The following is a 16673-nucleotide window of genomic DNA, read 5'->3' as shown; positions in this document are numbered from 1 at the left end:
ATATGTTTAACAACAGGTGAAAAAATCTCATGATAGTCAATGCCTTCTACTTGGGAAAAACCCTTTGCAACAACTCTAGCCTTAAACCTTCCATTTTCAAAGCCTGGAGCAGCAGGTTTTCTTTTGAAAACCCATTTACAACCTATAATCCTTTTATTTTCAGGTCTTTTAACAAGAATCCATGTGTTATTTTTATGCAGAGAATCAATTTCAGCTTGCATGGCATTTAACCATTCCTTTTTGTGTTTACTCATATAGGCTTGTTTGAAATTTAAAGGATCATTCAATTCAATGCAATCACCTATATTAAATGCATATGATATAAGATCTGCATGAGCATATTTAGATGGCAGTTTAATAGCTCTTCTAGTCCTATCTCTAGCCAATTGATAATCAGAAAAATCACTGTCTAAACTACTTTGACTCTGACTCTGTGATGGTTGCTGGTTCAAACCCCTATCTTCATACTTTGAAGCATGAATTGGATCTGAGCCTAAACCAGGTCCATCACTTGACTCAACACTAGCTGAATTTCTCAAGTCAGAATTCTCCACCTCAATATGAACCTGTTTAGACTGAAATTGGTTAGAGATAAACAGATCTTTATAAAAAGCAAATTCATTAAACACAACATCCCTGCTAACCACACATTTTAATTCATCAATTAACCAAACTTTATAACCCTTAGTCCCTGTAGGGTATCCTAAGAAGGCAGCCTTTAAGGCTCTAGGGTTCAGTTTATCTTGTTTCACATGGATATAGGCAAGGCATCCAAAAGGTCTCAAGTGATTTAAATTTGGTGGTTTACCAGACCACAGTTCAATAGGAGTCTTAAAATTAATAGCAGAAGAGGGTGATCTATTAATCAAATAACAAGCAGTAGCAACTGCTTCAGCCCAGAATTTCTTACTCAATCCTGAGTCAGCTAACATGCATCTTACTTTGTTCAGAATAGTCTTATTCATTCTTTCAGCAAGACCATTCTGCTGAGGAGTGTCTGCACAGGTTCTATGCCTCAAGATTCCAAATTGTTTACAAAAATCAGTAAACTGTTTGTTACAAAATTCAAGACCATTATCTGTTCTTAAAACTTTTAGTTTCTTATTTGTTTGATTTTCCACAAGAGTTTTCCATTCTTTAAAAAACTCAAAAGCTTGATCTTTAGTTTTTAAAAAATAAACCCAAACTCTTCTTGAAAAATCATCCACAAAGGTTAAAAAATAATGAGCATTAGACAGAGAACTAGGTACCTGAGGAGAACCCCACAGATCTGAATGCACATAATCAAGAATGTTCTTTGATCTATGAGTAGCAGCTGCAAACCTCAATCTTTGTGACTTCCCTAAAACACAATTCTCACAAAACTCTAATGCTGAAATTCTGTTAGAATTAATCAAGTTTTGTTTACCAAGTTCTTGCAAACCCAAGAAACTAATGTGTCCTAGCCTTTTATGCCACAAAATAGTTTCATCCACCTTATCAGGTTTAGAAGACATTGAGTCACTAACAGCTGTTCCCTCTAAAATGTATAATCCATTTATCAATTTAGCTCTCATTACTACTAAAGCACCTCTCATTATTTTAAGCACACCCTTTTCAGATTTATAAGAATAACCATTGGAATCTAACAAACCTAAAGATATTAGGTTTCTTCTCAATTTAGGAACTAATCTAACATCATTGAGAATTTTAATAGAACCATCAGCAAGTTTTAGTTTAATAGCACCTATACCTGTTACCTCACATGCATCATCATTACCCATTAAGACTTTTCCCCCATTTATCTGTTTTAGATCTATAAACCAGTCTTTTCTAGGTGTCATGTGATAGGTGCATCCTGAATCTAAAACCCATTCTTCCCTAGACAACCCCTCAGTTAAAACTAAAACTTCAGCACTGTCATAGCCATCAAGTAGATTTACAGACTCATGTTTTTCATTATTTGAAGGAAAATTCAGTTTCTTTCTTTCAGGGCAGTTTCTTTTCATGTGGCCTTCTTTATGACAATTCCAACAAACTCTTTTTGGCCTAGATTTAGATCTATTAAATCTTTTATCTTTTTGTTGAAATTTCTTTTCAGTTCTGCCTCTTACTTGCAAGCCTTCACCTATGGTTTTCTTTTCTATCTTCATTTCTAAATCTTTTGACTTAAGAGCCCCTAAGACATCTTCTAAAGAAAGAGACTCTCTACCATATTTAATAGCAGCTTTTACATCTTTAAAAGTTTCAGGCAGTGAGTTCAAAATAATAATGGCTTGATTTTCATCAGAAATTTTTTCTTCTATACTAGCCAAATTAATAGTAATTTTATTGAACTCATCTAAATTTTCTTCTAAAGACTTTCCTGGATCCATTTTAAAACCAAACAGTTGCTCTTTCAAATATATTTTATTTGTCAAAGATTTAGTCATATAAAGAGATTCAAGCTTCAACCATAATTTTGCAGCAGTACTAACATCATCAACTTGTCTTAAAACATTATCAGATAGATGTAAAATAAGCAAGCTATAAGCAGTTTCAAGTACCTCAGCCTTCTGAGATTCTGTCATATCAGAAGGTAAAGCATCTATACCCTCCAAGGCCTTTGCACACCTTTGATGCACCAAAACAGCCCTCATCTTTTTCCTCCAAATATTAAAATCATTTTTTCCATTAAACTGTTCTATTTCCAATCTTGTTGACCCCATTATGTTCTTTTTCTTTTTCTTTTAGTTTCTTTAATCCTACAAGTACCAAAAGAAAATACAGCAGTACCAAGAAAGCAAAGTACTCACAACAAGAACACAATCTTTCCGAAAATATTCACATATATCAAGAAACACAGCACATATATTTCACCAAAATATATTGCAAAGCATGAAAACCAAACACGCCTCAAGATATACACAAGCAGCCGAATATAAACGGAAAAGAAGCAAAAATAGGTCACAAGATCACAGATCGGAAAGATCTTTTGTGGCTCTGATACCACTTGTTATAGATTTATATTTCCGAACCCAAAGATAATCCGATCCGAACAATATAAACGCGGAAAACAGGAAAAAATAGAATAACACGATTTACTTGGTTCGGATCTCGTAAACGAAATCCTACATCCAAGGCAGAGGTGTTCCTCTAGTCAAATCCACTAATATCAAGTTCGATTTACAATATACAAACACACGTATCTCTCACTGTACATCAAAACAATATACAAGCAAAATACACGGCAATACAAAGTCAAAGAGCACCTGACTTCACCGTAGAGACAACGCACATCGAACTCAGAGAGCAAACACAGCCACACAGCAGCCCAAGACGCACAAGACGCACAAGAACAGAGAAGAAGAAAACCAGCAGCTCACGCCTCTCTTTTCTCTCTATTCTCTCATCACTCTCTACTTTAGTCGGCCAATATTATGTTTATATAGTTAGGTCAACAAAGATGCATGCCCAGCAAGTTTACCAAACTGCCCTCACTTATAAATGAAATGACCCATGCATCCTTAAGCTCTAATTACGCTACTGCCCTTATAGTTTTTAAACAAATATTACAACAACAAACTTTGAGTGAGAATAAGTCCTTTGGCCTTTGTTTTACTGGTACTTCTAAGTCCAGAAATTTCATGTAAAAATTTTGGCTTTTTCATGATTAAAAACTTCGAAGACTGGGAAACTGAATTGCCTGAACCAAGGTTTTTAAAACCGGACCGGGATAAAAACCGTTTTAAGTACTGGTTTCGGTCGGACCGGTTGAATCGTTTGAACCGGTCGATTGGACCGTTTGAACCGATTTTATGCAAAAACCTAAAAAAATTATGCATCTCCATTTGCATCAACTCCATTGGAATTAATCAATCAAAACCTAGAAATTTAATGAAATTTAAAAAAAAAAATTACAGAGAAAGAACACAAATGACCCGTAAATCCATAAACGTTAATCCTTCAGCAGTAGCTTCATTCACAATTTTTTTTTTAGTAACTAGAGAAGTTGATTTGCTTGGGTCTTGCGTGTTTCAATGGATATTTGCAGACTGAGTCAGGGGACTGTACTGAGAAAAGATAAAGGAAAGAAGGGCAGAAGTCTTCATATATGGTCAAACAAATATTAAATCATTCAATATTTTATTAATAACACCAATCCATTCTGCGTCTGCGTGCATGCAAGGAACAGGAAAAAAAAGTGTTGCTCTGAACCGGATTCTACAGGACCGGGTTGGACCGCGGTTCAGGAGAGACCCAGCGGTTCAACCGCGGTCCAATCCGATTTTTACACTAAAACGGTTTATCCTTCAACAGTACTCGGTTACAGTACCGGTTCACGGACCAACCGGTTGGACCGGCCGGTCCGGTCCGGTTTTTAAAACCATGGCCTGAACTTTTAGATGTTGATTTTCCCATCAAAACTTCCTTGACAAGTTTAAATTTCCCCAATTTGCAGAACTGAATTGGTTGATAATGTTTTGTCATGGGAATCTTGGACAATGGATTTCCAGACGAAACTGAAAGGAAAAGTTGCCAAAATCACCAAGATAATATTAGCAGGCAAGAAAATCCAGTTCAAACGGGTTAGTGTCATATGCAATTATCACAATTATATGAATCAAATACAAAATGTTTGTCTTGATTCAAAAATTCAACTTTAAGCTGCAAATTAATCACTTGAATTGAAGATTTGAGCAATGATATGTCATCAGTGTATAGTGAGAAGAACAGGAATGTCTATACTTAAATTGTATACCAAAATGTGTACACATTGAACATATAAGAACAAAAAATATCCATTTGAACTAGATAAAGTTCTTCCCATTTCTTGTATAATTTTTTCTGCCATATCTCTTCCCTGCTATTCCTATGATTACTCTTTTCTCTGGTAGGGGGAAAGTTAGAAAAGGGAAAGCCAGTATGGGAAAGGACGCTGCAACTTGCAATGGGTTTGTAAATAAATTAAAAGGTTTTGGGGGCAAGATGACCATCCTACCTTTTACCTAATGGTTTTCATTACAGAAATTCATAACAAGGAGATAATAAACTATTTAAAGGTGAAAATTTGTCTTTTTAGCCAAGATTTGCGTGAAAAATAATCATTCAAACCTCAAAAGAATTGAAACATGATTTTTTAGAAACAATCTCATACTTTTTATGTTATGTTATTCAAAAATTTATTTTTAAACCAGTAAATTAAGATGTATAATGTATATAAAATTTGAGTTTAATAACTGACTCCACAACCATTAAATCAAAAAAGTTAAAAGTTTAATTATTAAATATTATTAGAGAAGATTTTAACTTATACTCTTTTATATATAGAGTTTTTTTTTTAATCACTTAAACTACTCTTAGATGCAAAACACTTCGTTTGCACATCCGAAGCCTTATGTGTGAATAATTATAAATATAGAAAACAACAGAATTAATGAGGAATTTTTGGTCAATGCTGAGGCAAGAACTCACTTACACACACCCTATAAAGGCCAAACGACTATTTCCCACCCAATTTTAGATGCATTTTCAAAATAACACTCTGTAGGATTTCAAAAGTCCAAAGTTTCATCCATTTGTTCAAAATCTCAATTAGGGTTAAAAGTAAAACCATCATTTAATTAAACAAAAAATTAAAAACTAAAGTTTTATTACATTTATCTCTCTCAATTTAAAAATCTCATATTCCCCTCTCTAAAACTTCAAAAAATCAACATTTTTCCTTTAGGGTTTACAAACTGTCATCGGAGACCACCGTTTTCAACCATGTTAACTCTCTCTCTCAACTTATCTCTTTTTATCGATCAAATCTCAACCACCGATGAAACGAATTTCCTTTGATAAAGACGAACTTTGTTTAGAACAAAGACGATTTTGTTTTCATCCGAGATGAAGACAACTGTCGAAGGTCTCAAACAAAGATAATGTGACCGTCTTAGATCTCTGATAGTCGTCTTCATTTCAAAAAAAGACTAGTATGAGAAAATCCAGTTTGCTGGTGGTTGGGATTTGATCGGCAAGAAGAGCTAAGCCAGGAGAGAGAGTTAACGCAACCGAAAATAGCAAACTTCGTCATCTCTGGCAACGATTTGCAAATCTATAGGAAAAATGTTGATTTTTTAAACTTTAGATAGAAGAAAATTTTGAGATTTTCAAATTAAAGAGGGCAAAAGTAATAAACTTTAGTTTTTAAATTTTTTTTGTTAAATGATAATTTTATCTTTAACTTTAACTAAAATTTTAAACAAATAAATGAAACTTTGATTTTTTAAAGCTTATAAATATGATTTTAAAAACACATAATAGAAAGAATTAAATACGAAAGAGAATATGGACAACCTCGTTAAAGTGGGGAACAATTAGTTGACCAAACCAGTCTCACGTGTAAATTTGGAAACTAGTCTCAATGAACCTGTTGTAGGTGCCGGCACAAATGTGGAAGCACTCAAAAGGTAACTTATAAGTGCTACTACTTATTATAATTTAAAGAAATCCAATAAAAATTTAGACAGTATATTATTAGAATTTATCCGAATTTTATAAAAAAATTATGATCTGGAGAAGATCCTAAAGCTTTGATTGTTTGCTGAATGTTTGCAGGTTAGCAAAATCCTAGCCTTGTTAAGCCAATGACTTAAAATTAATAATGAATAAGTAATCATTGTGGTGCTCTAGTTATTAATTATTCGAATGTATGGATTTGGAGTGAGTTATGATGAAGTAAAAATAACTAATTGTGTGTTAATCCTCTTTTTCCTTGGCTACCAGAAACATCATGTTGTTACGTTTGGGATATAATTGACTTTTCTCAGCTCTGTATAAATTTTGATGCAAATTTCACTTTATATGTAAAGAGTGATTCTTTTTATTATAAGTAATATTATACATACCCACTTCAAATACATAAATGAATACATATTTATACGTATCATCATGTAATTGAATGTTACTTTATCCTTAATTTAAAATTATCGAAGTACATGATAACATACAGAAGTGTGTACTCAAAATAAATACATGTAATTTTATTGTTTTATTATTATATGTCATTTGATAGAAATACATATAAAAAATCAATAAAACTATATACGCAAACAATAACATTTCCCCATATGATTAAGTGTTGATTTATCTAAAATTTTAAACTATTCAATCATACGGTGACATGTTATTACTTATAAAAAAATATCAAATGAAGGTATTAGAAAATAAAAACATAAACTAGAAGAGTAGGCCACACGATGGAAACAAATCAAACAATCGATATTTTGGTTTATTTCTTTTGCTCTTGATCTTGTGCAGAAAAACACTAAATATAATGTACAACATAAACAACAAACAATGTCACCGGTGACTGCATCAGGATTTCCCCATGGACGTGGCTGTAAAGTTACAAAGAGTCTATTGCACAACACTGAATGAACAAATGGCAGTCAGTTTCAGTTATGTATTACCTTAACTTTGTCTAAGCAAATATTTGTTGGATGACAGTCTCTGCATTCCCATTATATTGAGCAAGTAGGTGGAAGGCATCAGCCCTTGGCAGAGCTAGAAATTCCTGCACCAAATCAACAATACAGATATTATGTCTTATTCTTTCTTACAACTTGAGAAATTCGTGTTGAAAAAATCCATCAAAGCTAAGACAGTGATACGAAATGAGAGACAGTTAAAATAATAACTTTGAAATGAAGAGAAAGGCAAAAAAGAAAGTTATTGATGTATAATAATATGCAGGAACATCATGTGAGGATTGACTAATAGGACAATTTTTTGTTAATTGGACTTTGATAAATAATGATGTGTATGATCCGCTTACCATTACTTTGAGTATTGCATTTTCATCACAGACGACATCTCCAGAAGACACTTGAGATGGGCTGCTACCATCTTCTGATTGCCTGGCATTTGAAGATGTTGTGACTTGGGAAGATGCTTGGGTACAACTATCTGCATTTGACTTTGACATGACAGCAGCACCGGTAAGTAAAGTAGTATTAACTTCCTTCAATGAATCAATCCACAGAACACCTTCAAAGCGATCTTTACACATTTGAAGTTTAAACCATTCACTGTGTGTATGAAGGGTAGCTCTCATGATCTTCATAAGCTGTGGCTCTTCAATACCAAGCCTCCTACCAATTGCAACCTACCAAAAATAAAACCAGAGCGTTTGTATTGCCGCTTGATTGAAAAAAAATGCCATAGATACAACCATCACAGAAAATATAAAAATTGGTAAGGTGACATGATATAACAATATTGCTTTTAGAATGCTGAGCAGAATAGGATTTCAGCACAAAACTCAAATTTCAGAATAAACTGCAAGTGAGAAATACAAATGCATGCACGTTTAAACACTAGACTCCTAAGATCAACATCATTTCTAGCAGACAAGTTTCTTATGTCACAAAAACATCAGAAAGCTCATCTCAAACTTCTTCCTCAGACAGTATCCTTTTTAATGGAGCATGTTGCTTGCTGTCCTCCAGGTGAATCACTTGATGACCACAGAGGCAAATCTCACATGAGCTAAACCCTAGTGCATCAGAATTTCGACAAATGATAATGCAACCATTACATTGTGCAAAGCAAGGAAGCTTACAACAGTAATACACTTGCAAATATTATTTCCCCATTAACCAGCAAATGCCAGCAGCAGAAGCATAAGATATGCATAGCTGAACAAATTCTTGAAAAAGCATGCTGACTTGGGGTAAGAGAGGGCAAGAAAATGAACTTCTCATTAAACCATGTCAGTAACATTATACCTGGAGTGAAGTTGCAAGAGCATGCAAAGGAAAGCCCTTTACAAGTGCATCCTCGTTAGGTCGGAGTAATGCCAACAAAGTCTCTTTTAAGGGCTTCAACAAATCAGGATGACTAGCTGCTAAAGGACCCAAGTAGGTGCATGCAACCCTTAGAGCAGCAGAATGATCACCGGAGCTGACAAGCTTAAGGAATTCAACCTAATACCAACACACAAAAAGTGGATCAGATGAGAAAATCACTCCTATCATCAATGACTTTTCCTCAATGTTTTGCAACAGAATCCATTCTCAATGAAGGATCTACCACCTGTTTAAGCTGGAATAACAGAACAGGATTTTGCGAAAAAAAGTCTGGATCCAAAGTATTGACTTTTTCAACAGTCTCAGCAGCCATTCCTGTGCTCGCTAGCTCCTTCATCCCCAGTACAATTTTATATTTATCAGCTTTATGGCTAAAATCAGACATGATATGTTTTTCTGAGGCCTGCAGACCAAAGTTATTTCATTAAACAATTTATTACATTTAATAGTAAATTTTCTCAGCAAAATACCTGTTGTTCCTTGGACATTTTCATACTGCTAACAAGAGTACAAGAGCTAAGCTCTTGCTTATCACATACATTGAGAGAAATATCAGGAACATAACCAAAATCATTTTGCCTTCCCCTCCACCTCTTACGTTTATTCCTTTCTCCAGTTCCAGTTCCATGGCTTCGGTTTCTCGGAACTCTTGAATTTCCAGGCAGATGTGAACCACTGGTGCTACAATCTTCATGACAGCCTATTGTCTCACCAGCAAATCTTAATTCAGCATCGGTTCCTTGAACACTCATCACATCAGTATTATTTTCAGGAGAAGCACCCATATTAGTATTACTAATGGAAGTTTCACCATCTGAATGTTTACTGATACTACAATCCATTTCTAGGGAGCAGTTCCCTGATGAACAATCCCCAGATTCTGGTCGATAAGCATTCAAAGATTTGAAAGGGGTTTGCATTCCTGATTCACACAAATTGAAAAGAAGCTATCATGGTTTGAACAAAAATCTTATTGAATAAATCATATTAAGTTAGGAAATACCGGGTTTTACCAGAAGATGCAAGAGTGGAATCAACAATGCCCCTATAAACACAATATTCACGAACAAGTTCATCAAGCACAGAAACATCCAATCTCATCTGGCATAATTCATTCTGCAATAATATGTCAATAAATTGGATGATGAAGATGTTCAATCCAACCAAACATAATAAAATGAATTATAAAATTAAGGCCGTGAAACTAGCCTATTTTTAGTTATCAGGGATTACAAGCGTGAAGGTGTTGCTAAACAGAGTTACGATGTTAAATCATTAGCAAAGAAATTCGTAACTCAAGCACTCTTGTTTGAAGTTTTTACGCACATTGAATTCACATGTCAACTATAGGCATTGCCTATAGCATATAATACTATTTACACACATGGGAAACGTGTTGCCCATATATATGGAATGTATACTAGCTGCGGGGTGAAGTAAGGTAAATAAACAGTGCATATAAATACATAAAATCTTCAAACATAATAGATTGAAAAATATTTTACAACCTGAAATGCCTGAAGTAGATCACCCCGACTGAATCTCAAGCTATCAACAGCTCCTTGTCTTGTAATATTTACAGCATATGCAAGGGCTTGTATGTCCACCTATTTTCAAAAGTAACAATGAAAACATACTTAAAAGCAGTAGATAACTGTTCTCTAATAACAGAGACTAACAAACAAATAATGGCAAACTTGCAAAATCCAATTATCAGACCTCTATTCCACCGAAATACAAGGAAATTCAGATAATAACTCTTAACAGCATCTAAAATAATTACAGCAGTACTGAATTTTAAAACCTTCACCTCATCAAAAGGAGGTGCTTCATATGAACTCTCCTGTGGTGTTGCAGGGGGGTCCCGTTCCTCAAGCAGTAACCTCTCAGTAAGATCAGAAATGGGTGACAGAAGTCCTTGATGAAAGCAAAATCCTTTGTGTATGCTGCACAATATGGGGTGAAATTTGGAAATTAGCACCTAGACAGACATGCACAAGGCCACAACATAATCATTTAATAAGAGGATGTTATCCAACGCCGCTGGCCTACCTTATCAAGTATCTCAGTGTCATTGAAAACACTGGATCATATGCATGTAAATGAGCTCTTAAGACAGATGACATTAATCCAGCAATTTCAAACCTCCTCCTTTCTGCCCACTGAAACATGTACATCATGTTGTTAAGACATACTTTATGTTACAAATGGAAGTTCATTGAATAACTTTCTTCAGGTTATCAATATGCCATTTAAAGGAATATTATTAATAAAACAACTATTGGACTTTATTTCATCTGAAATAACCACTACAAAAGATAAAAAAGGAAGATATGAAGACATCATAGGAAAAAAAAGCATTTTCAAAAATTTTAAAAATAATATAACAAGCAAGTTTCATTTCCCACTGATAGTTTTTCTTAATCACCATCCAGGAAACAACTAAACGTTATAAAAATTGACAAGTCATCTCCTAGTTTACTTCATAGAAACATATACATTGAACGCATCATCAGAGATACACATACTAATCAAATGAGGCTACTGTTTTATTGAATCCACAGCAATTTGATTTGCACAGAATCTAAGCGAGATACATTCACAGAATCTGATCAATGACTCAACATGCAGAGGAAGCACTAAACGAAAGCGTTTGCAGCTATCTTTGGAATTGAATAAATTGCATCTTAGAGTCCAAGAACTAAACAATCAAATGCTTTGAAACCAATTTCCCTCAAAAATATTTAGCAATGGTTATTTAAGCTATAATTAATATTACACTCCAATGGGCTAAATCTAATTGCACTAATAACAGTCCCTACTCATGGAAACTGCCTTAATCTCCTAGTCTATTTTTAAAAATTCAGATTTCATAATACAATTTCTACCATATTTCTTAATTAACAGGCAACTGTTAGTAAGCCCCAATACTGCTTTGACCTTGTGAGAAAGTCGGACCAATTCCAGGCGAAAACTATATTCAGAAAGTGCAGAAATAATTATAGAAAATAGATTCCAGTTCTCCAGAATAAAAATTAATGTCAACTCTAACTAAAAGGCGTTGGAGCTTAATTATTAATTTTAAGTCCTTACGTATAGAAGCTTAAGCTTTTGATTAAATGATAGCTTAACAGTACGAAAAGAACCTGTGTTTTCCTCTTTGATAGACAGGAAAGAAAAAGGCACTGTAAGGGTAAAGTTGTCAAAGAAGACCTGATGCTACTCACCTCATCTGCTACTGGAGAAGTCTGATCATCTTTGTCATATATAAAGGCAAGAAGAACATGTTTGAATTCTTCATATGCTTCCTTAAACACGAATATAGAGATATGTCAAACAATTATCTCTAATAAGTAAAAATGCTTGAAAATATTTGTTGAACCCACATGGCAGTTTTACCACAAAAATACAGGAAATATAAGCAAACTCAATAAGAAAAAAATTAAGAAAAAAGCGAAAATCAAGTTTCGAATTCCATTTATTGATAAATGAACAAACATCTAAAAATTCATATGGTAGCAAGAATAATGTCACTCAGACAATAGTTTAAAATTAATCTGCATCTAGAAGATATATTTTGAACACTTGTCTGTCACTTAGATAGTGATCTTTTAGCAGAATATTATTGTTGCTCCATGAATCCACCCTGACACCGAGCCCTCCACTTTAGGGAACATGAGACAAAGTGTTTTGCTTGATCTGCATGGTTCTACTATCTACTTGATTTAGGTGAGAAGTGCAAATACCAGAGGGCCAACCAGAGAAGTCCAGCCAACATCCAGTCACCCTTATGGCCCACTTGTTTACGGGCTCCTGTTACACCACTTAGAGTCCTCTAGATTGCATGACAACTTTTATAACATTTATTTTTTGGGGCTTTCTTAAAAAATAAAAGTATTGAACAGTTCATTTAGTTTCTGACTAGATACTGATAGAATTAGGATTTAAATGTAGAACTAAAAAAGCCAAGGTTGAATGAGTACGACGATTGAGAAGATCACCAACATGCAGAGAAATTTAATGAAGCAGAAAAAAGTCAAACGGGGCCCAGAGAAGAAGAATTAGAGATAAACATGTTTTCAAGACCTAAAAATATCTCCTGATACCCATTAATCAAAACAAAAGCAAAGATGAGTGTTCATAAGCATCTCTCTAGACTTCTTTTACCACATCTTCCTTCCTATTGATAATGCTAATTACTGGAAAACCTCAAATTTAAGGGAATCAGGAATCACAAAAGTAAATCACCTAAAAATCAAACAAACAACTTACAACATAACTAAACTTAATTAAATCACAAAAAAGATCACAATGCATAATAAAACATCCATCAATTGCAATGTAGATTCTAAATTAAGAACAGATTAAAGTTACCAATTAAAAAGTGATTTAACTGAGGACTAGTAGTGACCCAATTTTGAACATTTTGCAAGTTCAAAAATTTTGGGTATCATATGACAGCGTTACAAAATAAAAACTCTAAACTACCAACTAGCACAAAATCATTTTCTTGTGACCCTGGGCATATACTACTTTCAGTTAATCCTCCACAAACCTCTTCAACGATTGCCATCAATAAGAAAATAAATAAACAGAAGAGTATATTTAACAATTTAGAAAAGCCATTATGAAAAGATAGAAACTTTTGATTCCTTCAATAGTCTATCTAAAGAGAATATAAAGTAGGTGCCCAAAAAAAACCGTTGAAGAAATATCCTGACCATAAGTCTTGGTATGGTTACATCATCCGACACCATTCAATAAGGATATAGTAATCCTAATCCTAATAGTCTCAACCTTGTGGAACCTTTCAACCTAAAGTAAGGACAAATAAGGGGGAAAGCCACTCTTTTCTGAATAATTGTAGCCTTTGGGGCTACAAACACATGCAATAGCAATCCTCTTTCAAAGAAAAATAAATGCATACGTAAGGTCACTGTATATACCGGATAAGCATCAAGAGCACAAGGTGCGAGAGCCGTCCTCAAGCAATTTATCGCCGATTCTCGATCTTCTATGGTTCCTCTTCTCAACAGCTCAATAAATTTCTTCAAATTAAAAAAAAAAAACAAAATCAAAGACAAAACAAAAACCAATAAAAATTTCCCGAGTTATGATGGTGTTATAGCTTAATTAATTTCATTCAACTGCATTTACAACACTAACCTGCTTCTGCAGCCGGAATAGAAGCCGGTGATCTTCAAGAATGAAAGGCGCATGGGACCGGAGGAGCTCAATCGCAGTGTCAATGTCACCGGCCTCTAACGACCGTCTGATCTGACGAATGATCAATCTAGAATGATAAGACGAGGAGGAGAGAGAGAAAAAAGACGAAGAAGAAGTCGGGGAAGATAATGGAGATGATTCTTCTAATAAGTTCTCTGATTTTGCAAAATCAATGACCAATGCGTCCAGAGATTCCCAGTTCACGGGCGTAGACTCCATGACTGTTCGTCGTTTGCTTCTCGGGAAAATTTTCAAAAGAAACTGAGCCAAAAAAAAAAAACCTCTTTTATTATTATTATTTTTTTGGTTGAAGTGTCTTAATTTTGAATGATTTGAGTTTGAGCTTCTTGAAGCCTGAGGAGGTATTCCTCCAGAGCGCAAAAAGGGCGGCGAGGCGGTGTGAATTTGGATTCGAGGTTATATAGGTGCCACGTGTCGGGTAACTGACGTCTTGTAAGGGCTATTATTTAAGTGGGATCGGTATCTCGCTGAAATTGACGTGGAAGGACGTGAGTGGGCGAACGTAGTCAAAGTCAACAACGTTGAAAAAGTCAAAACACTTTCACTTACGAAAATATCTAAAATTAAAAAAAATCTATACTTCCTGATAGAATCCCTTGAAACATGGAGGGTTGGTTGTTTGTCTGTTTTCTCTTGAATCAACTGTTCTGCTTCTGAAATTACCTTGTCCACATCCTTCTGCCAGTCCTTAACATTCTGTTTGATCTCTTCCACGTTTCTTTCAGCAGCAGAAACCTTACGTTGAACTTCGTCTCTTGCAATCTTCAGCTTATCAACTTGTTTTTCCAGATTTTTGAAATTGGTATTATAGTTGTACGAATACTTGAATTGACGTCAAATGGGAGCAGCCAACCACTTGCCAACTTCGATGACCAGACTCAACACAACCCCGATATTCCGGCAACATCAACCATTTTTTTTTTAAATTTTTTCAAAGCTTGAAAAACAGAAGAGAAGTGAAGCAAATGAAGAGAACTAAAACACAGATAATAACAGGACAACTAAGGTGCAAAATCAAATAGATTAAGTAAGGGAAATAGGTGAAATAAAGAAGATTTGAGGGTAAACAAGAAACCCAGGGCTCTAGCTTCAGAGAAGTTTGTGAGTGAAAGTATTTTTGAGTGGTTTCTGAATGATTGAGAGAGAACAAAACTGAAGAGGGTGAAGATAGATTACAATGAACATGATTCAACCGCTTTCAACTTTGCCGTGAACAACTTTCTCTACATAAATGTTAAGAATTAAGAACAACCGAGGAGGGTTGGGAATGAAATATACTGTTTAAAGATGGAAAGAATATTATTTTAATCTATACAAAAATGGTTTTCCTTAAACTTTAAAAACTAAAAGTTTTTCTCCAATTAAAGTTTTAAAAAATAACAGTTTTCTCCTAGAGTTAAGTTTCCAGATCTCCAACATTAAATCCGATGCCATTGTTAGTAATCACTCTCTCTAACGATATCTCTTCATCTATTTAGATATCTGATCGATGTTAAATAAAATTTGAAAGACAAAAAACTTCATCAAAAAAGATAACATCTTTGTCTTCATCTTTTGTCACCTTTCAAATCTTATTTGATACTGATCGAGAGTTTAAATGGGTGATAAGAGGCCGTTCTTATAGGTGGGCATTTAAGGTTTTTAAAATTAAAAAGAAAAACAGTAAAATAATAACATATTTTAAATGAAAAATAATCTTTTGGCCTTAATTAAATAAATAAGTGAAAATGAGTTAATCTACCTGACCACTTTATGGGTCAATTTTTAATATGATAATCTAAGATACGTTTATACATATATACACACACACATAGACAAATACATACGGTGGCGACTTTGTCCCCATTGATCCAGACAACAAATGCTACTTGCAAAGGTTGATGGGACATTTTCTCTTATTTTGTTGGAAAATTAATTAAAATAAATAAAATTTTAAGCGTTTATACGTTTTTAGGGCACCCTAGAAAAGTTTTACCAAAATAAGTAAATCGTATTTTTTTTACCCTTATGTTGAAAAATCAAGTAAAAATATTTTTTTCTGAGAATATGTGTCGGTTTATGGTGGTTACGATGACGGCTAGGGATTTTACAATGAAACCTTAAATATGTCGAATTATGTATATGAATGTTTTGAACGTTTAAAATGATGTAGTTTGGATGTTAATGAATGTCTGGAAGTATAGCCATTGAGAGACAAAAACGCGTAAATTTACAGTGTCATGCAAACTGCGTAAATCGCACAAACACTGTTCACATCGAGCAAAAGTAGATATCATAGTCTGTGAATAGGATTTTTGCGTGATTTTGCAAGCAATTTGCGCAGTTGAACAATGTTTGAGCGATGTGAATAGTATTTGCGCGACACTGTAAATTTGCGCAGTTTGTGCGACACTGTAAATTTGCGCGCTTTTGTCTCTCAACGGCTACACTTCCAGACATCCATTAACATTGAAACTACATCATTTTAAGCATTCAAAACATTCAAAAACATTCATATACATAATTCAACATATTTAGGGTTTCACTGTAAAATCCCTAGCCATCATCGTAACCATCATAAACCGACGCATATTCTCAGAAAAAATATTTTTACTTGGTTTTTCAACATAAGGG

At 34.2% G+C, this 16673-nt stretch overlaps 1 protein-coding gene across 1 annotated transcript; it reads right to left on the bottom strand.

Moving 5' to 3' along the window:
• Nucleotides 1-7203: 7203 nt before the first annotated feature.
• On the bottom strand, nt 7204-15246 carry LOC123193686. Its single transcript, XM_044606760.1, has 12 exons — nt 13980-15246; nt 13760-13861; nt 12041-12121; nt 10866-10975; nt 10624-10759; nt 10322-10420; nt 9827-9929; nt 9284-9735; nt 9040-9216; nt 8733-8930; nt 7781-8110; nt 7204-7519 (listed from the first exon to the last, which is right to left on the bottom strand). The coding sequence occupies exons 1-12, from the start codon at nt 14256-14258 to the stop codon at nt 7427-7429; spliced, it is 2160 nt and encodes a 719-aa protein (XP_044462695.1). The 5' UTR covers nt 14259-15246; the 3' UTR covers nt 7204-7426.
• Nucleotides 15247-16673: the final 1427 nt, after the last annotated feature.

The sequence above is a fragment of the Mangifera indica genome, chromosome 1 (genome assembly GCF_011075055.1).
Source record: "Mangifera indica cultivar Alphonso chromosome 1, CATAS_Mindica_2.1, whole genome shotgun sequence".
In the NCBI taxonomy this organism is placed as follows: Eukaryota; Viridiplantae; Streptophyta; class Magnoliopsida; order Sapindales; family Anacardiaceae; genus Mangifera; species Mangifera indica.
This window is presented reverse-complemented; position numbering and strand designations above follow the sequence as displayed.

What these genes read in the sequence shown, in the direction of transcription:
- LOC123193686 (XM_044606760.1), bottom strand. Translation starts at nt 14,258, where the DNA reads ATGGAGTCTACGCCCGTGAACTGGGAATCTCTGGACGCATTGGTCATT. An exon ending in ACACTGAGATACTTGATAAG is followed by an intron (nt 10,760 to 10,865) that starts GTAGGCCAGCGG and finishes CATATTGTGCAG; the next exon opens with CATACACAAAGGATTTTGCT. An exon ending in TGTTATTCCAGCTTAAACAG is followed by an intron (nt 8,931 to 9,039) that starts GTGGTAGATCCT and finishes TGTTGGTATTAG; the next exon opens with GTTGAATTCCTTAAGCTTGT.